This window comes from Dermacentor silvarum, chromosome 8 (genome assembly GCF_013339745.2).
Source record: "Dermacentor silvarum isolate Dsil-2018 chromosome 8, BIME_Dsil_1.4, whole genome shotgun sequence".
In the NCBI taxonomy this organism is placed as follows: Eukaryota; Metazoa; Arthropoda; class Arachnida; order Ixodida; family Ixodidae; genus Dermacentor; species Dermacentor silvarum.
In genome coordinates, this window is record NC_051161.1 from 149,632,418 (window position 1) to 149,656,090 (window position 23,673).

Here is a 23,673-nt window from a genome sequence, read left to right on the forward strand (position 1 = left end):
TATCACGCTGTCGTCATTCAATCGTGATTTTGCTGCCGCTGTCATGCTATCGCCGTCATTGCTTCTTCGTCACACAGACGCTATCATGCATCCGTTGTCATACCATCACCATCATGATGTCTCGGTCGTGCGTTAGGGTTAGGGCTAGCCAAGTGCGGGAAATGCTGACCGCAGGGGGGGGGGGGGGGGGATTGACACAGCGCGATGAGAAATTAACTGCGATAAGTAATTTTTAACATTGGGCAGAAAACTGTCTCTTGCAATATTTTACCATCTCTGAAACAGGGAAATATAGCGTAACTGATACAATTGAAGTTCTAATATCACCATCATCATCAGCCTATATTTATGTCCACTGCTGGACAAAGGCCTCTACCTGCGATCTCCAATTACACCGGTATTGCGCTAGCAATTGAAGTTCAAATATATATCTATCAAAACAAAACTATATTATACATCACTAATATCCTCCGACACGAAATAAAGTTATCAATATTAACGAACATTCGGGCAACTCAAAAAGTAGTCACTCACAAAACAGCTGCGGCTTAGTTTCAACACGTTACTCATTAAGAGCCTGGGAAGTACTCGACGCCCCTTGTTTTACTTTCTTAGTCATATTTCTTGTCAGATCGAACCGCCTCTAAAATGGCTCAGTCTGATCGCACGAACTATTAGAACTCCTAGCAGGTTTGCTCATAGTTTGCCTCAGCCAATATTTCGGCCTTGATCAGGTCCACACTGCATCGGCTTCGTTCAGTGCTCCAAGCTCTCGTCATGAGTGAAGAAAGGCGCACTTTCGCTGAAAGGCGAATGATCGATTGCGATAGCAAATTAGTGGACAGCTATACGTAGTAAGGATAGTAGGTTTATTGGCCGTATAAACTTGTAGACATAAACACACTAACTGAATGAACAAGCATGATGTCACGCGCGCACAAGCAAACATGAACGCATCTCACTCGATGACCGGGGAAACTCGCTGTCAAAACGCTGGAGTGAGTAAGCGTGCCAGCAGCAGCGACCGAAGTGATCGACTTTCGTGCCATGGCTCGCATCAACGCGAACTAAGCCGCGAAAACACAGCGCGGAGCGCACTCTGTCCCCGCCACAGCGGCCGGGCGGGCGCGCGCGGCATTGCTCGATTGCCGTTTGTATTACCGCCGACAGTCGGCGTGAGATGCTTTATGCTGTATTTTTTTCATTTCGTATTAAAAAATTATCGTCGAATGTATTTTAATACGTAGCCAGCAATTTGTGAACAGGAAGTATTGAATAAGTGTCAGCTACATGCGAGCAGATAGTGGAGATGCGGGACGGGAGTCACGCAGCGAATCTGTAGACAACCGTGCTGGTCGAACCATTCCAGGGGATGCATCGCGAGGCGTTATTCGAGCGTCCGCCAACGCCGGCAGCGTCTGTGAAACCTCCAACACAGGGTGCATCTTGGTCGGGAATCTCACCCCGTCGCCGATGCTGGTGAACACCGGTACCACCCACAGCAACACCCGTGGACCGAACACTTGGACGAAGTTGTGGTAGCGGCCGACGTCGAACGAGTCCTCGGGGTTTCTGAACACGGGACCCCGCATATCCTCCAGGGTGGTCTCGTTGCCCAGCATCATGGAGATATGCGCGCACAGGAAGCTGCCCAGGCCGAGCGCCAGCACCACTCCGAGCAGAGTTACGAGTGTCAGATGAAATGAGGATGGCGTTGCGGTGGCGCCGAGCCACATTTTGACTACGTGGGTGCCCATTGTTGTGACGCCGTAGACCGACAACGCCACTGCGTAGAAGAGCGTGAGCAGGAAGAACTTGTAATTGCCGAAGTGGACACAATTGTTGAACCACGGACAGTGGTGATCCATCTTCAGAATGCACCTGCAGAGACAAAGAATAAAGTTTATTTGAATAACCAGAGACCTCAGTCTGGGTCACTTGTTGATGTCACACCGCCTGCTGCAATAAAAAAAAATAAAAAAGAGAACGTGTAGCCTATTAGCTTTTCGGTCAAAAGTGTTTTCTGCGCCATATTATGGGTTGCATAAAATAATATCTGAGATGATTATTAGCAATTAGGCCTGGGTGAGGGAATGACGTACAATAGTATGTACTATCGACCAAAAAAAGGTTACGGACCAAGGGACCTGACAAAAAGCTGAATATCGCCGCAGTCTCAAAACGCAGTCTGGTATTTCCATCTGTGGTATCTACTGGTATATACGAACAACATTGTGATCTACGGTTTTACTGGCTACATTAAAAAGCTGCTGGAATATTTAGCGTTTTCTGAGATCACATGGTTCGTAAACTTTTTTGGTCGATCGTACGTTGTTACGATTCACTTTGAGCAGTCATGCCCAGAAGAACTGCAAACGCATAGGAAACGGCGTGCCTAACGATCTCGCTTGTCAACATTAGCAGATGTGTCCGTCGCGTGGGTCGGAGGGGAGTATGCGCACAGCGTGCGAAACCTGAAGTGCCGCCTTGCGACCAGCTCATACCCGCTTGTGACGTACTAACCCCGCTTGGACCGTTCATTGTCAATGCGACAACTCACCCTCACTACTTCTTCTGGTTTGCCCTGACGTTCCTAAGAAGGCCATTTGCAGTGGGGGCACGAGAGAAGGAGAATGCCCACATGGTGGACGGTATAAGAAAGCCAGCAAGCTGCCACGTGAAAAACTCTTTCTTTGCCCTAGCGTGCAGGAGCATGCACGCTGAACGTTTCTTATATGTTTTCTTTGGAGCACGCCGCTCACCCGTAACTATGTATTAAACTTGTGTTACTTGTTTTTACGTCACCTCACCTTTCCTGCCGGACCCTCTCCGATGGTCAACCTGACTTGAGGTCCAAGCAGAGGCTGTTGAAGGTTTACGAAACCTCGGCCCGTAACAACTTCATATATCATGACATTTCATTGTTCGTATGTGAGCTTTCTCCGCTTGAAATGCTGACTGAAGCAAAAGCCTTTGTCAGGTTGTCACGAAAGAGCGCGTTATCTAAGCGCGCACCGCATGTCACGCAAGCCAGCGAAAGAACACGCCGGCCCCACGGCAACTTCAACCGAGGGGGAGAGCACATATGCCGCAAACAGCCGACGTGACCAACGGAGTCTAGACGTCGATGCGACGGTAACCAGAGAGAGAGAGCACACGCGCGCGCCGAGACACCTTCTCACCCGGCGAGTCAAGAGAGATTACTACAGCCTGAGCGTGCGCCAACAGGATGACTCACCACCCCTCGACGACGCTCCGACGGCGGCGGTCGAACGTACGAGAAAAGACTCGAAGATTCCCAGGCTTTGGCCATGCTACGGGATCACGACTCCGATAGGAAAGTTCGAGAAGGCCTGTATAACCGCCGTGCGAGAATCAGGAGTTCAGACCAGACCGCTCCGGTAAAGAGATGTAACGTGAAGGCTGCCTGTCTGCGGAAGAAGGAGATTCCCCGGCAAGCTAGTCGACGAGTTCATTGAGCGTCTCCATTTCAGGAAGAAGTTCCTTCATCGAGATTTGCCCCGAGCTACGCCGAGATCGTCTGACAAGACCAACACGGGTGAATACGATTGGACACTTAGTGTTCCTATTTGTTTTGTACTTTAAGTGTTGGACTCTTAGTGCTTTTCGTTAATTATTTTCCTGTGTTTTGTGAATACCCATCTGATTTGTATTGTGTTGTATCTAGTATAGTGTGCAAGTCTGTGTGTAACTGCCTTGTGTGAAGAATATATTTTGTTGTGTTTCGACAACTCTGGGCTCTGACTCGGTCTTTGGACAGCAACCGGCGTTCGCTGGCGCACCAGAGGGCCCATTATTAAATGCCCTCGCTTTCGTGGGATTATTTTCGGAAGCTGATAAGTCGGCTTTGGAATTTGAGCCGGCGTTTGCGCCTCGTTCACGGGGTCTGTGACACAGACTCTTGGTTCCATTTCTATTGTACCTGGAAAGAAAGAATAAACTTCGTATTCTTCTATTAGGCCTTTGTGCCGAGTGACCTGACGGTTCGAAAGAACAGGGCCATTTTTATTTGCATTGTAAGAATTACCTCACGGAGTACAAGCACATGGATCATATGCACAAGAGCATTCGTGAGTTGTTGAAGAAATGGAATAGAATGGAATGCACCACAATCGCATTAAAGTAGTAGAACCTTCACGAAACCCACTGTTTATACTATTTACTTGAATAAATCTGACAGCCTCTCATAATACCTGCACCCACTTTGGAGAGCGAACGTCTCACGAAAAAAAAAAAAATAACCGACGATTACAACACTCCTTAATGAAAAATTTGAGCGCTAGCTCTATACGTGTTTTCATTTCACGGTATACTGGCTGGCGTGGACAATCTGTCTCGTGCGGCACGCTGCAAACGGAGCGAAGTCTGGCGCGACTGACTCGCTAATCGGGAGATTGCGAGAGGCAGTGACTTTGAGCAGCCGATTCCGACCAGCCGCCGCAGGCAGACCTCTGCTCATGCAGAGCTTTGTTTTGACGTGCTCGCCGGATGCCCTATCAATGACGTTATCGGTGAACAAACAGACGACGCGTGCTACTCTGGAGCTATCTCGGAGCGATCGTTGCTGCAGAAAGCGTTTTACCGCAGTTGCGCACTAGCGGTAAAACGCGCGCTGCGCGCCGCCGGCGTTAAAGCGCAACTGCGGTAGAGCGGCCACGCGGCGAGCCGCTGCGGCAGTCACGTGACAGCATGAAAATGTTGCCTTCTATTTGTAGGTGCGAGATGTCGCGTGCTTTTTCCTTCGTTTGCTGACAGGTCGGCGCTGTGTTTGCGTTCTTCGTCTTTCGATCTTAATGCGAGTCATGTCTTATGAAGAGGGCGACGTCGTTGCCTCTGATCACAATCATGTTGGTGCGCGCTCTTCTGTTGAGTCGTCGCCGCGTTCCAAACTCTAGGAGTATGAGGTATTGGGTGTCGCCTCCGCGTCATTCTATTCAGGGTCCGTCTTGTCGTACAGAATCTGATGTGGCGCACTGTCTCCAAAAACCTTTCCATCAGGACGTCTCGGTTTGACTCATCATAGCTAAAAAGCAATCGCAAAGCATGACACTCGAAACAAGTGCGAACGAGACCCAACCAAGCTAACCAAACAAGCGCGAGCGAGAGCTGACGCGAGCAGACAAGAGTACGAAATGAGCGGTCCGGCTGAGACCAGATGCGAGTACGCAGTGAGCGGTAAGTCGGGTCTGTATAATACCAGTTTCCCGCGAGGACGTCAGTGAAGAGGCCGCTCTCATTGGTCTCCGCCGTTCGCGGCTTGCTTCGTTCATCTCGCGCTCCGCATTCAATATTTCATCTTGTGCTGTGCTCGCTCGTTCGGTTACGCCGCCGACTCTGACGAGGCTCGCCGTAGGAACGGGCGCCTAAAAAAGATTTTACTACGCGTCCGCCTCGTGCTCTTTACGCTCAGTAGATGACGAAATTGTACTGCCGGCAATCATCCGCCGGGCATACAAGACTGCCCTCGGCCTTCCCCCCAAACGCGTCCGTGGCGTGTCTCCTCCGCCTCGGAGTCCACAACACGCTCGACGAATTGATTTGGCTCACCGCACCACTCAGGTGCAACGCCTTCATCGTTCGCCGACCGGTCGCCACATCCTTTCTTCTATCGGTCATGAGACCTCCTCGCACCCGCCAGACCTGGTCTCACTACCGCATGCTCTTCGGGCAGCCTTCTCCATCAAGCCGCTACCCAAGAATATGCTCACGGGACACCACGACGCCCGCCGCCAAGCCCGTGCAGCCATGCTTCATGCCAAGTACGCCGACCACCCGGCCGTCGCCTACGTGGATACGGCCCGTTGTGCCTCGCCCGAGGACGCCTTCGCAGTCGTCTTCGCCTCGCCATCCTCGCCACCCTCAGGGCCGAAAATCACGGCCGCCACCGTTCGAACACCCTACGTTGTCCAGGCTGAGGAGGCGGCCATCGCTTTAGCCGCCACCTCGACCGACGCCAGCGTCATATACTGCCCGACTCCAAGCACGCCATCTCCAACTTCGCCCGAGGTCTCGTCTCGCCTACCACCTTACTGCTCCTTCGTCCACTCCTACTGGAAGACGAACCGCGTCACATTGAACTGGTCTGGGCCCCCGCCCACTCGGGCCACTCCGGCAACGAGTCGGCTCACCAACACGCTCGAGGATTTGTCGACCGAGCGGTGGGCCCCTCCGCGTCGGACGCCTTGGTGCCGGAGCCCCTGGTCACCTACCACGACATTAACCAGCACTATCGTCTCGAACGGTACGCCTACCCAACCTCACATGGCAGTCTTCCCAAGCAGTCCGAGATCGCCTGGCGTCGCCTCCAGACCCGCACCTTTCCATGTCCCCTAGTGTGCTCGCACATCCACGTACCCTGTTGTCATCGATCCACGCTGCTGCCTGTGCGGCGACGTTGCCTCATTAAACCGCATCCTCTGGGGCTGCCCGGAAGATCCCACGCCCACCGACCTCGTCTCGCTACCCCCCACCCACGAACAATGGGAGGCGTTCTCTCCAGCACCGACCGAGATATCCAGACACGGGTCCTGGCACGAGCTGAAGACGCCATCATGAAACACAGCCTGGCAGCCTGCGTAGCTTAGCCTCCCTTACCCCTTACCCATTCTAATAATAAAGTTGACACTCACTCACTCATTCCCTCACTCACTCACTGCCAGCAATGGCACTATCATCATCACCACAACCCCACACTCTGCACCAAACCGCAACTTTCTTCGCCGGCTCCCACGAAGCACCCCTGCTTCGTGGGAGCCGGCGTAACTGCATAATAGGGCTAAAGCCGAGAGACGTGTACGACGTCAGGTGATGTGGAACCGGGTGGCCCGACGGTAGGCCAGTAGCCAACGGATGTGAGCGGCGGCAAGCCGTTGCAGGAAGTTCACCTTGAAAATGCTTGTACCAATAGACAGCATCGGCGATCGAGAGCGAGATGACGTGCACGAGCTCGACTGACAGCCACGTACATGAAGTGGAGTTTGGGTCCGCGGGCGTTCCGCCGACAACTACTGCGAATTCCTACCAAGTTGGTATGTGCGCTTTCAGAGCTGAACGGTGTAAGCTCGCGTGTGGGAATACAGCGAGTAAAGCTCCAAGCTGATTTTGCGCAGCACATCGTAAGCTAACAGTGTCACGGAGTTACGGCGGTGATTGCCACATCTGAATTTCACGACTAACCACGCGACGCACGTCGGGTTCCGCGATGGTTGAACGCGAAACGCACCCGCCGCCCCGGCCGTCACAAAGTGTACATATATTTTATTTTAATGGATCACAAGGCTAAGCAAGAGTCAATAAACGAATTTTCCGCTGTACTGGCGCTCTAAACAATCACATAATCGATTTTACTGTCGCAATTCATTTTTTCGGACTACCCGATTCTCGGGCAACGACGTGCCCAATTTTGGGCATGGCATGCATTGTCTGTGCAAGAAAAATCGGCCAGCGACATATTCGGGCGCCACTGGTTGTGCAATTTTGCGTAGCAGTGTGATGGCAGTTCGAGGCTGCAGTGAGGAGCCATAGGGCTGCCTCATATAAGGCCCGCATCCAGTAAAAGACAAAGAACACACGCAAAAAGCGTGCGCCTAACAAGAGTAAAAAAGTCTCATGACGATGTATTCGTGAGTTTCCGCACGACTGATGATGATGATGATTAGTGGGGTTTATTGGCGCAAGGGCCAGATGTGGCCAAAGAGCGCCAAGGCGATGATAATGGCGTCCTTATTACTTATCCATGTTTTGATTTCTAGTGGTAAAAAATATACGCGTTACTGTGAAACACATGCACAAAGAACCAGTTACTTCGAATAGCAATGAACTACGACTTGAACATTTCGGCATGTTGGCATTTATAAAAAGTCACGGGTATAAACTATTTAAAAGGTGTATTTACAGGAGATAGATAAAAAGCAGCTGAGAATACAGAGAGGCTGTTTCCACGAACATCACTTCGCCCTCTTCTCCGTCGTCGACATTGTCTGCTTTCCTACCGTAACACAACCCCCGGCGGAAAAAGCACCGTCCCGGTGCTTCAGATGGGGTCATCGGTGAGGGCATAATAGAGCTTAAGCCGAGAGACGTGTAGGACGTCAGGTTATGTGGAACCGGGTGGCCCGACGGATGTCACTGGGATGATCTCATAGGTGACATTGGTCACTTGACGTAGAACGCGGTAAGGACCTTTGTAGCACGGAAAGAGTTTTTCGGAGAGCTCCACTCGTCGGCAAGGGGACCAGAGTAGTACGAGAGAGCCTGGTGAAAAGTATGTCTCACGATGGCGGCAATTGTAAGCGTGCTTTTGAGTTTCCTGCGATGCCAACAAACGAGTATGGGCAAGCTGGCGCGCATGGTCAGCGTGGGCAATGGCGTCTCGGGCATACTCGGTCCGGGAATTCCGTACCAAGGGGAGCGAAGCGTCCAATGGTAATACAGGGTCACGACCGAAGAGCAAGTAAAAGTTGTTATCGTGGCGGGACGAATTATAGGCGAACGTGACATAGGGTAGCGCAATATCCCAGTCCTTGTGGTCGGGTGAAACGTATTTCGATAGCTTGTCAGTGATGGTCCGATTAAGCCGCTCAGTAAGGCCGTTGGTCTGGGGATGATAGGAGGTATAGTGAGTTTGTGCTTGGTAGAACAGGAGTGTAGGATATCGGCCATGACTTGGGAGAGAAAAGGGCAGCCACGGTCGGTAAGGAGCTGTCGCGGGGCGCCATGTACTAAAATGATATCCCGGAGTAGGAAATCGGCAACGTCAGTCGCGCAGCTCGTGGGAAGCGCCCGAGTGATGGCGTGGAGCGTCGCGTAATAAGTAGCCACAGCGATCCACCTGTTGACAGAGCTGGACTCGGGGAAAGGGCCAAGGAGATCCAAACCCACGCGGAAGAATGGCTCAGTTGGAATGGCGATCGGCTGTAAGTACCCGGCAGGAAGCATTGCTGGCTTTTTTCGATGTTGGCAGGGCTTGCAAGCAGCTACGTATCGCCGCACGGAGCGTGCGAGGCCGGGCCAGTAGAAGCGGCGGCGCACGCGGTCGTAAGTGCGAGCAACCCCTAGGTGTCCGGCAGTAGGTGCTAGAGCACTGCACGGGCCGATTATTTTAGCCCGGGCCCGGCCCGGGCCCGATTTTACATCGGTCGGCCCGCCCGAGCCCGACCAAAAGTTTTATGGCGAGACCCGGGCCCGGCCCGGGCCCGGAAATAATCTACGTTACCCGCCCGGCCCGGCCCGCCACCCCTTTACCTTGGGCCCGAGCCCGGCCCGAGCCCGGCTCGAAACCGGCCTGAACCCGGCCCGAACCCGACTCGAAACCGAAAAAGACCATCGAGTGGCAATAAAAAATAAAATAAAGAAGAGAATGAAAGGAATTCATTCTTAAGGCATGTAATATGCAATTATGAACACAATTTGAGTGGTCTGAACGCTAATACCAGGGCGCGAAGTAGTACGAATGGCCCTGCCGAGCAGTATCGCCAGCAGTTTCCAACGGCGCGACTTCGATACCGCCCAATTCACTTCTATCGCAGCGCCGCCACAGTATTTTTCCACGTCGGGCGCCTCACTGCAAAGCATGCGCCGCCCCAGCCGCTCGTCCCACTCAACCGTATTGTAGTACACTCTAGCCGAAGCGCAGCCACGACAGGTCGTGAGCGCAGCGCATGGATGGAGTAAATGGAGAAAGAAAGCTTCTCGTTCCTCCATGGTGCAGCGTAATGAGCTGCTGCTAGGCGGCTGGTTGAGAACATGCGTGCAATCATGGATGGACGCAGTGCCATATTTCAGCCGCGTGACGAATTATCTTATCTTACCAGTCATCGTTTTACCAATTCGCCTTCGAAGAATCAGCAAGTCGCGAACGCGCTTACACCGCGCTGAAAGCATTAATTACATTGATTTAGGTAAGGAATACAATGGCATCCTTTGGTTAGAGGTGTCTTTAGTCTTTCTGGACTTTTACATTCTGTTGAAACAGCGCAAAATATGATGACAAGAAAATGGAAGTACGCAGGAGTAGCACTGCTAGCTTCCAGCTGCGCCGGGGCAACGTTTTCAGAGTCGAGACGCGTGCGGATAACTCGCTGCACGTTACATGCACCACCAGAAAGTCCGAGCCCGGCCCGGGCCCGCGTCGAAATACCCGAGCCCGGCCCGGGCCCGGGTCAAAAAGCCCATGCCGTACCCGAGCCCGGCCCGAGCCCGTGAAAAAACTGCCCTACCTGGCCCGACCCGGCCTACGGGCCGGGCCGGGCCCGGGCTTTCGGGTAAGCTCGAGCCCGTGCAGTGCTCTAGTAGGTGCATCATGAAGCTCCTGAAGCACGGTTAAGCGGAGGTGTTGGGGAACGACAAATAGAAGAGGAGGGCCATGAGGGTGAAAATTGCGGAGGTACAATATCCCGTCGTTGAGGACGAACCACCGTAACGATGGATCAGTGGGAGCAGATTCCATTCGGTCAATGAGGGTCCTCAAGGTAACGTCATGGCGTTGCTCATGGGCCATGTACAAAAGCTGGGAAATGGAAAGAACACTTGCGGAAGCATCCGTGATGGCGTTGGCGGGCGTGTGGACAGCGTAACGGGACAAGCAGTCAGCGTCATTGTGTAGGCGACCAGACCTATAGCTATATATATACACCACCGAATAGGAATACTCCTGTAGCCGCAAAGCCCATCGTCCGAGCCTCCCTGTGGGATCTTTTAAGGCCGAAAGCCAACAGAGGGCGTGGTGGTCCGTTACAATAGAAAAGGGCCTGCCGTATAAATAGGGACGGAATTTCGCTACTGCCCACACAAGTGCCAAACATTCGCGCTAGGTAATAGAGTAATTCCGCTCCGCAGGTGACAAAAGACGGCTAGCGTACGCGATAACACATTCACGGCCGTGCTGAACTTGTGCCAAGACGGCACCGATGCCGTGGCCACTGGCATCGGTGCGCACCTCTGTAGGGGCTGACGTGTCGAAGTGTCCTAGAATCGGCGGGGTGGTGAGTATGGTGGTAAGGCGAGAAAAGGCGACGGCCTCAGAGTCTCCCCATGAAAACAGCACACTTTTCTTCAGAAGATCTGTCAGAAGGCGTGCTATGGTGGCAAAACCTTTAACAAAGCGGCGGAAGTAAGAGCAAAGGCCCACGAAGCTTCGGACATCTTTTGTGGCGGACTGTGGGACAGGAAAATCTTTCACGGCGCGAATTTTCTCCGGGTCCGGCCGGATGCATTAACGACATGTCCAAGGACTGTAATTTCACGGTGGCCGAAGTTACATTTCTTCGAGTTGAGCTGTAGACCGGCCTTGCGAAAAACAGCAAGTAGAGCTGAAAGGCGCTCAAGGTGTGTGCTGAATGTGGGCGAGAACACAATAACATCATCTAGGTAGCAGAGACAAGTCGACCACTTAAATCCTTGGAGTAATGAGTCCATCATACGCTCAAAGGTAGCCGGAGCGTTGCATAGCCTAAAAGTCATAACCTTGAAGTGGTAAAGACCATCAGGCGTTATAAAGGCGGTCTTTTCACGATCGAGATCATCCACAGCGATTTGCCAATATCCGGACCGTAGGTCGATGGATGAAAAATACTGTGCTCCGTATAGGCTATCAAGGGCGTCATCTATACGAGGTAGTGGGTAGACGCCCTTCTTCGTGATGCGGTTGAGGTGCCCTTAGTCGACGCAGAATCTCCGTGTGCCATCCTTCTTTTTGACCAGCACAACAGGTGACGCCCAGGGCCATGACGACGGCTCAATGATGTCTTTCGCGAGCATCTTGTCTACTTCTGTGTTGATGACTTGGCGCTCCGAAGCGGAAACTCGGTAGGGTCACCGATGGATGGGAGGATTATCGCCTGTATGTATACGGTGTTTGACAAGTAGCGTCTGGCCTAAGGGACGGTTGTTCAGGTCGAATATGACCTTGTACGAAACCAATAAACTGAAGAGCTGGTCAGCGTCCACAGGTGTGAGATTCGGGGCGATCATTTTCCTAAGTCGTGGTCAGTACAAGTGGCAGACCGGAAAGGTTCACAGGACGCGTCGACGACAAAAGTCTCAGCGCAGTGAACTTCTAAAGCAGTGATCCTAGCCAGGGTGATATCTTTAGGCAGAATTTGCTTTGTGAGCCCGAAATTCACCACAGGGAGATATGTGCAATTGTCTGTGACTCTCAGTATTGTATGCGGGACAGTAACGTTGTGGCTGAGAACGATGTCAGTTATAGGATCGGAGACGTAATCACCATCGGGAACTGGCGTAGATGGCGCCATTTCGATGTATGTCAAGGCCTGTGGTGGAACGGGAACAAAATCAGTCGGTCTTAAGCGAATTTCGCTAGGTGTCGGAGGATCGTCCAGCAGAGGCAGGTCAAGACGCACAGTACTTGAGAAACAATCGATGAGTGCTGAATGGGCAGAGAGGAAGTCGAGGCCTAGTATGAGGTCATGGAGGCATTGGTCAAACACAGTGAAAAGGACGACAGTTTGGCGGCCGGAAATGCTCACACGTGCAGTACACAGTCCGATCACGGCTACCGTGCTGCCGTCGACGATTCGTACGACCCGAGTAACGGCAGGCGTAACAACTTTCCGTAAATGGCGGCGAAGATGGCTGGTCATAATCGATATGTGCGCTCCGGTATCTATGAGTGCTGTGACGGGTGTACCATCAACGTGTACGTCAAGAAGGTTATGTCTCGTAAACAGCTTCAACGGAGGATTTTGCGGTGAATTCTACATTGCAGCACTACCCCAAGGTGCCAGATTGCCTAGTTTTCCGGCTGGGATGGTCCTGGGTAGGTCGGCGAGGGCGAGTGGTGAAGCTGGGGCGCACGTGGCTGGCGACGTTGAGGCGAGGGCGAGTGAGTATAGCAGCGAGGAGAGGTAGCGGCGTCGGAAGCGTCGTAGAAGCGACGGGGTGAAGAACAGCGGGGCGAACTTGAATTCCAGAATGTGTTTCGAGGCGGGGACGGCCAACTGCTACGGCAGTGACGGGAAACGTGACCGATTCGGCCGCAGCAGAAACAGATCGGCCTGTCATCAGGCGTACGCCAGTCCGATGGATTCCGCGCACTGTAGGGATAACGGGCACCGTAGGGTGGACTGTGATAGGACCGAGGCATATATGAGCAGGGCTGGTGTCAGGACGACTCAAGGAGCAGGCGCTGGGGAGACCCATATTAGCGATCTCCTGGCGAACCACGGACTGGATCAGTGATATCGTCTCAGCAGTATTGGTCAAAGACGTCTGTTGAGGCGAGACAGGAAACGCTGCTTCGAGTTCGCGGCGCACAATGCGGGTCACATTTTCGCTTGTTGGTGGCAAGCTAGATTGGTCGGTTGGGTCGGTGCTAGAAGAGGTCGCTGCAGTATTTGGAAGCCGTGTAAACTGATTATGTATACGGCGGCTCTTCGCCTGCTCGAAACGGCGGCATTCCTTCATGATGGCGTCGACAGTCGATAAGTTTCTAAAGACCAGAAGGTTGAATGCATCGTCCGCGATGCCCTTGATAATATGCCCAACCTTGTCCGCTTCTGGCATTGACGTGTCGATCTTATGACAGAGGGCGAGGACGTCCTGAATGTAGGAGACATACGACTCGGTGGCAGTTTGGGCACGCGTGGCGAGTTGTTGCTTGGCGGCTAGCTGTCGACCGGTTGGATTGCCAAAAACGTCGGAAAGCTTCTCTTTAAACAACTCCCAGCTGGTGAGCTCTTCCTCGTGTGTGTAATACCACGTTCGCGGTGTTCCGTCTAGGTAGAACACGACATTGGCCAGCATTATGGTTGGATCCCGCCTGCTCACCTTGTTGACACGCTCATACATCGTGAACCATTCTTCTACGTCAACACCATTGAGGCCGTTGAACTTGCCGGGGTCTTGCGGTTGAGTTAGAGCAACGTGGATGCACGTTGCACGGATGCATATACTGGGTCTGCGTAGTCGGCGATGCAGCTGCAGACGCGGTGCCTGCCGCTGGATGCATGTTCCCAGGCTGGGCGAGACGTCCGCTGCGGAGCTCCGTGGCGACGACGCGTACTCAGCACCTCCACCAAAAAAGTCACGGTTATAAACTATTTACAAGGTGTCTTTACAGGAGATAGATAAACAGCAGCTGAGAATACAGAGAGGCTGTTTCCACGAACATCACTTCGTCCTCTTCTCCGTCGTCGACATCGTCTGCTTTCCTACCGTAACGCCACCAATATAAAGCCCAAAATGTAGCCTCTCGCCCAGGGATTTGCACACTTGGATCGAAATGTCAAAGTTTCAACAAATCGTGGATTCGTTTGAGCCTTTTACATAGGAGCCAGTTCATACGTGTTTGAACATAAACAACCTTAGTGTACATTATTTCTCTCAGGTAATGATGTGGACTAAAGGTAACCTTTGAAGTCTAGGGCAAAGTCGATTCCTAGTAAACAGACTGCTGTCTTCGAGCCTCTGCTTATGAGTGAAATATAAACCGCATGCACGCGAGCTTGCGCGCAACGGCGACAAGCGACGCGATGGAGATGGCTTTCGCGGTCGCTCGTCGCCTACAAGTCGAACCGCATGCGAGCGACGAGACGAGCGACGAGACGAGCGACGAGACGAGCGACGACCTTGAGCGACGTCTCCCTGGTGTTGCCTGTATGAGGGCAGCAAATACTCGCCGAAACTGGCATGACGCATGCTTTATTAATTTAAGTTGATGTGTTTTAGTGTAAAGAGCAGCATAATTAATTCTAAAGGTCTTGCACTACGTTATCATTCTTGCATGTATCAAAATCTAGTCGTTTGCTCGTTCCGTGCGACAATTGGTAGTGCTTGACTGATGTAAATCCAGTTCCGGCTTCGCGCTATTGGCTAGTCGCTCATAGCACTTCCGGGCGACGAGCGACGAATTCTAGATTTCTAGAACAGAGCGATTGAGCTAAAAGACCGAGCGATCTGTTCGCGCGACGGTCCGTTTCGTCACTCGAAGTCGTCGCTCGTCGCCGTCGAGCACAAAATCGCTCTCAAGCGGGTTGGGCTTGAGTCTCACGAACTTAAATCGTGCATACTTGAAACGCACTGCGCTCATTGAAACCTGCGCCGCCTGCGCCTCCAGCGTTTCGGCATGAGGTTATGCTCCGCAGTACGCGTAGTGCGGTTACAAAACAGCTGGACCACGTCAGCACCCTTGCTCTAAATTCTTTAGTAAACACCAAGTATTGCTATTAGTTTTATGCGCAATTTCAGATATTTGTTTTGTATCTATTACGTAGGCTGCAGATGTATTCCTCATGTGTCATTCATGTTAGGCCCCAGATACAAATTGCTTACGAAGTTTCATGTGACGTCTCGTGTGAAGCTTTGTGTGAAATCCCAAAGCCCATCGCGGGGCCTCGTAAAGTACTTCAATGAATAAACAGCGTATAGAATGCAAGCAATGAGCACCCACTTTCGGCACGTGGAGCAGTGGTGGCAGCGGTCCGGTTTGATGAGGCAGCACGGCTCGCAGACGCGCACGCACCCGTCCACGCCCACCGTAAGCACACCGCGCTGCAGGGCCAACATGTCCAGCAGGCGGCGGTACGCGATTTCGTTGCGGCGGCAGCCGGACAGCGCTTGCTGCTCGCCAGCGCTCAGTTGGTACGGAAGCGGCACGGCGATCGGGGCCGAGAGCGTGGTCCGTACGAACGACCTGCGGATCAGAATCCAGTGTGGCCCAGTGAGGGTTCGTACCAGTGTCTTTGATAACGCCAGTGTGTACTGTTCTCATTCAACAGTTCGGACATCTATCAGGGCCTCCGGTATGCATTATCAATAGACTGAGACGTCTGCAGCTTTTTTCTTTAAATGAAGGCTCTATAAAATTATGTAAACAGCTATTCGTTTATATAATTTACCTGTCCCTCAAAGGCTTACCGAATGTCTGCCTGTGAACATTCATATTTTATAGATCATATGCCGAAACGAAAAAAAAAATGAATCAACGAGGCAAACGGATGGGTAGACTGGTATGAACTGAAGTATGTCCAGTTCCGCGACGTAGTTGTGACTGATGAAAAATTCCTATTGAATCCGAATAAATGCTGTTTCAACAGCATGCGAACCTAAAGAATATCCTCAGGCGTTGCCTTTCTATGGATGTAGTCGCCGTTGTACTTAAAAGCGTTTAATCGCCAAAATGAAGCAGATGTTTCTAAGGCATAAGGTATTGTCGCACGAAGGAATTCAAGGACTATAAATGGATCAAATGCTAGCGCTGGGTTCAATAAACTATTTCGCAAGCAGACATGGCACCGTCTTGGTTACCGGGAAGCAGTTGCAGATGAAATTGAGATCATTTATTGAGTGACCCTTAAGTGAGTTCTGTTATGGATGTATCCAACGTTGACTGTGCTATATTGTGTATTGTGGCTGTAATTCGTATTATATTACTCCTGCACGAATAGTTTGCACGTATAGTTATCTGTTAATATTCTACTGCCCTGTAATTTGTACTCTGTGGAAATGTTCATATACAATGTATGGAATTGTACTGTATGCCCCCCTCACCCTTTGCCTCTTACGGGGCCTGTGAGGTATTATCAAATAAATAAATAAATAAATAAATAAATAAATAAATAAATAAATAAATAAATAAATAATAAATAAATAAATAATAAATAAATAAAGGTGGGCACATCCAGTTAGTGCAGTGATGTGTACTCGGTACTTGTCAACGCGGACGTATATCCTCATCTAAAAATCAAGCTGGTATTTTGTTTGGCCGGGGAAATATTGGTGAATACATGTAGTTAATGGCTTCTATGGTAACAATAATCTCATGTGAGAAGGGCCGTACAGTCAGGAGAGAAGTAAGACGTATTTTGCGTTGGTTCGTAACACCTGTCCAGTTTAGTTTACTGTTATTAAAGGCTCCCGGGGGGAGTAGTGCATCAGAGTTAGGTTTTACGTATTTTTCAATTTTACAGAACAATAACTATACCCGAAATGATCAGTCTCATTCGGAACAACGGTGGGAAAAGGATGGTAACAATGTCAGTTGGACGGCCGTTCCATTCTTTAGCACTTATAGGACAGAAGGAGACGAAAGAATGAGCAGTTCAGCACGCGGGCGTGTGACATGCAGCGAATCACTGGCGCGGTGAATGATCCGTGCCGCGCGTGCGATGTAGGGTGCACGAAGAATATACGCGGTTCTTGTGTGAGGTCATAGTCATGGTCTGAAGGAAACCAGCTTCTTTTTCACTAAGCATTTGGTTTAACCGGTCATGAATACTACTCATTATGAGTACGCTGCGCAAAAAATGACTGACTAGAAAGCAAACAGCACAGACCCTAATTCACTAGTGGGAGTTCTGGACATAACTCATGTACACTCATTACTGGATAAATTGGTACTTAACTGATGTGACATCGCGCATGATTTGTGTACAGAGGTTCGATTAGTCATCGCATTATCTGCGTTTACGCGGTGACGCATGATGAGTGATAAGCTTGGCGTGGCTGACGACTGCGCTCTTCCATTCCACTGTCGCGTTCTTTCACTCTTCATGCACGGGTGCGGATCGTAAGTTTCAGCTGCGCTGTGTGTAGCTGGGCCAATTTGTGAATTAGTACCGGTCCCGTTTACCTCTTGCTCTTTGTCGTCATTGTACTACCGTACTCATAATGAATCCGTTTCCATTAGCCCAGCTGTCCGTTCCACTACATGCACTCTACGTAGCTCACGAACAGCTTCCTAACAGAATGCGCTTCCATGGTGCGATTTGGAGTTGGAGCTACCTACTGTCGTTAAACTTCAGTCCCTGTTCAGTTCGTGGCGTACACCAAGAAGTTCAGAGCGATATATAAGCGCTGTTTCAGTGCAATGCTTTATGACAAGCGCCTTGCACTTCGCCAGTAAGACTAATTGTTCGCAAAATTGCTGTCTTTAAACAAGTATCAGCAAACACATTAAGCAGCCTCTGAGTTAAGGCCACGTACTGCTACTGCGGTCTAGATGCTGACCTTGTGGGTAGACCCAAATAGTCAAGACTGAATAATTTGTACGTACGGGTTTTGTAAATGACGCCTGCGAAGACCGTGTAATAACTACTCCTAGTAAGTAATTAACAAGAAGGCCGTTAAAATACCATAGGCACAAGAAGAGCAGCAGGTGGAAGACGAGAGTGAAGGCCGCGGCCGTTACGGTACTCTCCTGGAGCACGATGGAGTAGCAGAAGAGAACCACGTAGGCGTAGTAGGCCCACGAGAACAGCGCCGCCACGAGCGCTACGGGAATCCAGCAGAGCAGCCAGTACAGCGTGGGACAACAGTCCCTGAAACTGCAGTCTTCGTGCTGCCCGAGATCTGACGGGTCCCTCAAGGGTAGCATGCATGCGGCTTCCTCTTCTTCATCTTCTAGCTTGGCGTCTTCTCAATTATTGGCGATTGCCCTATTTACGATACATTGTCATCGGCATCATTCGGCAGTATTATAAAGGTGGAAAAGATAGGTGATAAAAGCTTACAAGAAATAGTAATAGGTGTATGAAGTACGAATAAAATTTAAGCAATAAAGTATGCTAAGGTATGAAAATAAAGAAAAAATCGGTAATTTGGAGCTGTGAAGTAATTTCAAGTACTAAAAGGAATACGGAAAAGGAGAACCGTTATAATTTTAGGAAAGTGAATTTTTGTGTCACGCAGAAAGTCACAAATGTCCTGCAGCAACGTTCTTGCAGGTGAATTCCAACGCACAGTCCCCAAAGGATGCAATTTGCGTAGTGATATTTTGAAATGTTTTCTTCATTGGGTTATAAACTGCAGACAGATCTGACAAAGTTTATTGAACAGCGGCATCCACCCACTCCCGTATCTACAGTGACCAATGTCGACGTGAAAGAGGTTCGGTGAAGAGCGGCACGTATGTACGAATTGCTCCATACACAGTGACCCAAGTTCGTCCGATGGTTGGTTTCGGACCCTGTTTCTTCAGCACCGCAGCTCGATGCGCATCCCATTCAAACATGGACTACCGTATGACCCAAGTACGCAGGAAAGCGGTTTAAGACATACATACATACATACATACATACATACATACATGCATACATACATACATGCATACATACATACATACATACATACATACATACATACATACATACATACATACATACATACATACATACATACATACATACATACATACATACATACATACATACATACATACATACATACATACATACATACATACATACATACTATAGCGCCTAGAATATACTGGCTAGTGTGCCGACCACGGCCTCCCGGGTGGCACCGTTTGCAATGAATGTCTGCGGCTGCCGCTACGAGCGCTGCAGTGCGGGTGGGTTTAGGTGGGTGCCGCGGTGCCACCCGCTCTTCATAGACAGCCGTGTTATCACAAGGGGGCTGCTGCGCTTTTTGTATTTATAAAGCCGTAGGAGCAGTAAATTTCTCATGTAGGAAGGTGATTTCTAATTTAGGGTTTCTTTTACTATACGAAGGCTTATTTACTGCTTGCTGCCTCCGTTTGAGCTTACGTACCAGCTAGCTCTGTTTCGAGTGTCGAACCTCCATTGGTTCAATTCAGGAAAAGGAAGCACTACATTCATTTTCTAAGACAGTCCAGCGCATTGCAACGTAGGATTTTTAAAGTAAAGCTATTCGGCGACGTTTTACAAAGAGAGAATAAGAAGGCCTTATTTATATGGACCTGTGAAAGTGACTACAAAAGGATTTTTTTTAAACAAGACAGATTTTTATTTTTTTAAAGTAATGAACGAAGCGAACGCGGTGTTTTCGCAGACGAGTTCATTGGTGAGGCGGATATTGCCGCTAATAACGTGAGCGTATTAAGACTGATTAGGAAAAATTTATCGATTGAATTTTTTATTCGAGCCTTGGGGACCATCGTCTAAATGGCAAATTAGCTAGAAGCAGTGACATTTTCATCCACATCCATCTTTTAAAGACCTGGAGAATCGCACCTAATTCATTAAGTGCGAGATATTCAAGAAATCTGCGGCGAAGTTCGAATGACAGCCTGCCGCGGCAAATCATAACCCGACACACAGCCGCACATGCTTGCCAGGCAAAGCGTATGTGACGCATCAGTCGCTGCCGCGACTACAGCCGAGACGTTCGGTTTGTTACTTTCGCGCGCTTGTCGTCACGGCGCTTCGGTCTGATGTGACACCGGGGTCACCTTTTTCTGCGCTCCAGCGGATTGCCTGAATTTACCGTTGAAATTCGATGATAAATATCGCGAGTTAAATGCGACTTTCATTGTAAAAAAACAAAAACAAAACAAAGGTGCGTTAAAATGTGAGTGCCTTCATATTCACCAGTTCAACAACTGTATACAGAAAGTAATTATAAATTTTTGTTAATTCGTCTTCTGAACCTCACGTTATAAGAGGCAATGTATTGCCGCCTCACCTGGGAACTCATCTGCAAAACTTCCTGTGCGCTGCGCTTATAGCCTTTTTATAAAAAGTATATTGCCTTAAAAAAACACCCTGTATATGACTTCTCTTCGAAGATGCTCGTATATGTGCTTTGCATGTTCATCATCATACGTTTGACAAGCTCACCATTGTATCGCATGCCGTGATGCGACTTAGGCTGTGCAACAAGGACACAGTTATAGCTCTTCACAGTGAGCTGCTCTTGCAGGGTAAAATATTAATTTTTGCTTCACTTAATTACCAGAGTGTTCCTGTTTGGAATTATTCCTCTCGATTGTTCGTTTTCCCCATACTTTCCTGCACTTTCGATTTCTTGCGATAGCAATTGTGTGGACACTGCAGGCGAATCTCCACCGTCGCCGCGATGTTCCGTATACATAGTCCAAGTGCGATAACATTGCGGCCGCACGCCGTATTATGTAGGTGCGAGTGAAAGCTTGCGAGGGTGAGCCGAGAAGGATGGTGGCTTGATTGGTACACGAGAACTGTTTGGTAAATGCAGAAAACACGTACAATGTTCCCGTACATTGTACGCGTTTTCATAAGATATAACAAACATTTTTTCAGGGAGATACCATGACTTTATAGTACGGATTTTTGAAGCAGGCTTTAATTAAACTGAGTCCACCATAAACAAGCTGGAGCTGTTAATTAAGGCAACTTTCTTGATCAATTGGACTATATCTCATCACAAGTTGTATGACCTGTTTTAGGGGCGAAGCTCCTTAGGGTCTAGCCTTGTCCGTCCGGCGTCGTCCGTGCTCACATCGACTGCCACGCCATCTGTCTGTCATGGATGAAACATTGCATGTAGCGGCTCAGCATCTATACACGAGATGGCGGTGCTGTGTATGGCGCGTTCTTGGAAAAAGCTTTTATTTGAAAAAGGCAGCAGAAAATGTCCCAAATAACACGGCAGCAGGATCCGATGAAATCCCAATACAGCTAATCAAAAACCTCGGTCCAGAAAGCAAGGCACTGCTGAATAATGCCATATAGCAAGTGATTAGAACAAATAAAATTACCGTTGAATGGCGTGAAAGCAAGATGAATCTCATCTACAAAGGCAAAGGAGATAAGGATAAGACGAGCTCGTACAGGCCAGTTACAGTAACGTCGGTGATATATAGAATGGCAATGCAAGCCATAAAATTAGAACTGTCGAAGTGGGTGGAGGAAAACGGTGTATTGGGGGAACTACAGAATGGGTTCAGGCCAGGCAGACGCTTAGAAGACAATATGTTTGTACTAACTCAGTGCATAGAGATTTCAGTAGCTCAGAGAAGACCTTTATGGATAGCATTTCTAGATATTAAAGGAGCTTATGACAACGTAGACAGGGAATTGTTGTGGGATATTCTTCAATACGAAGGCATAGATGACGATTTCGTGGAGCTGCTGAGGGAGATATATCGAGACAACCAAGTACAAGTGGCATGGGAAGGCCGAAAAGGAAATGAAATGGTGGGAATTCACCAAGGATTGAAGCAAGGATGCCCTCTGTCACCATTGTTGTTCACGCTTTACGTCAAGGGCATAGAAAGACGACTGGAAAACAGCGAATTAGGTTTTGATTTATCCTACATGCGTAATGGACAAATGGTGCAACAGAAGGTCTCTGGACTGATGTACGCAGACGACATTGTGCTACTAGTAGACAATAAAAAAGATTTACAAATACTCGCGAATATCTGTGGCAATTCAGTGACAAATCTAGGCCTTAAGTTTAGCACAGAGAAATCAGGAATTATGGTATTTAATGAAGAGATGAGTAACTTCGTGGTGTCAATTCAACAGCAAGTAATACCCATAGTGAAGCAATATAAGTACCTCGGCGTACACATAAACGAAGGAAAGAATTACTCAAGCAACCACCATGATACTCTGAAAATACAGGGGAAGCGGAATGCAGCAATAATGAAACACAGAGCACTGTGGGGCCACAATAAGTATGAGGTGGTGCGTGGAATCTGAAAAGGAGTAATGGTGCCAGCGCTAACATTCGCAAATGCCATTCTATGATTAAAATCGGATATATTGTCGGGTTTGGAAGTTAACCAAAGGTATTACCGTGGGCTTTGGGAGCCCACGGTAATACCACAAATGAGGCAGTGCAGGGTGACGTGGGTTGGGCCTCTTTTGAAGTCAGAGAAGCACAGAGCAAAATTAGTTTTGAAGAAAGGCTCAGGAACATGGACGAAAATAAATGGGCGGCTAAAGTGCACAAATATCTGTACATGAAAGCGTAGACACAGAATGGAGGAAGAGGTCAAGGAAGTTGGCAACCAAGTGCAGGATAATCGAAACTGTAAATAGACAACCAGGAGACATCAGAAAGAAAGTGAGAGAAATAGAGACCGTGAATTGGATGCAAAGAATGGAAACAAAAAGGACAATGGAGATTTACAAGAATGAGAAGAAAGCAATTAGAAGGGAAAATCTGTACGATAACACAAATGGCAGTGTATTGCTATTTGAGGCTCGAGCCGGTTGCTTAAGGACCAAAACATACCGGAGCAAAAATTTGGAACTAGATGAGGCATGTGTATGCTGCAGTAAAGATCCAGAGACCACTCAGCACATCCTATATAATGGAATGCGACGCGATCCACCCAGCTAGATCCGTAGGTAACGTGCAACTCCCAGAAGCACTCAGGTTTAAAGTGGAAGGAAACATCAAGAGATCAGCTGTAGAGATAAGCAAGAGACGATTAGAGTACTGGTGGAAAAAAAGCAGGGAAAACATGGATATGACTTGATCTCTTAAAATCATAGGTAGCGGTACAAGGTAAATTTTTTGAAAAAAAAGAAAAATAATAATGAGACGTATACAGAAATGCTTGATAAAGAACATGTATAGTATACCTGATTAAATGAAGCAGACTAGATGACTATTTCTCGCCGCCCCGTTTCAAAGGGGTTGCCAATAAATTATCATTATCCTCGTTCCATACCACACAATCTCTGCCATGGACGAACGTAAGGCGCGGCATGCTGCGGCTCAGCGTCTACACAAATAGTGAGCTACTCCGGCAGCGAGGGCGCGGGAAGCATCGGCAAAGCGGCAAAAACGCCAAGCGGACCGGGATTTGAGGGTGCGGGAAGCGGCGGCTCGCCGGTAACGCCGACAGCAAGCTACCCCGGAGGCGAGAGCGAGGGAAGCGGCGGCAAAGCGGCAACACCGACAACAAGCTGCTCTCTTACGGTGCATCTCTTA

The 23,673-nt window shown here is 49.4% G+C and overlaps 1 protein-coding gene across 1 annotated transcript; it reads right to left on the reverse strand.

Annotated features, from left to right (window-relative positions):
* Positions 1-1,264: 1,264 nt before the first annotated feature.
* Positions 1,265-18,355, reverse strand: LOC119462490 (palmitoyltransferase ZDHHC15A). Its single transcript, XM_037723836.2, has 3 exons — positions 18,114-18,355; positions 15,431-15,673; positions 1,265-1,881 (listed from the first exon to the last, which is right to left on the reverse strand). Exons 1-3 carry the CDS (start codon positions 18,353-18,355, stop codon positions 1,287-1,289), a joined length of 1,080 nt encoding a protein of 359 aa, XP_037579764.1. The 3' UTR covers positions 1,265-1,286.
* Positions 18,356-23,673: the final 5,318 nt, after the last annotated feature.

Coding starts and splice junctions, on each gene's coding strand:
- LOC119462490 (XM_037723836.2), bottom strand. CDS start 18,355: ATGCTACCCTTGAGGGACCCGTCAGATCTCGGGCAGCACGAAGACTGC. Junction 15,674..18,113: donor CTGCTCTTCTTGTGCCTATG/GTATTTTAACGG, acceptor TCTGATCCGCAG/GTCGTTCGTACGGACCACGC. Junction 1,882..15,430: donor CACTGCTCCACGTGCCGAAA/GTGGGTGCTCAT, acceptor TTGTCTCTGCAG/GTGCATTCTGAAGATGGATC.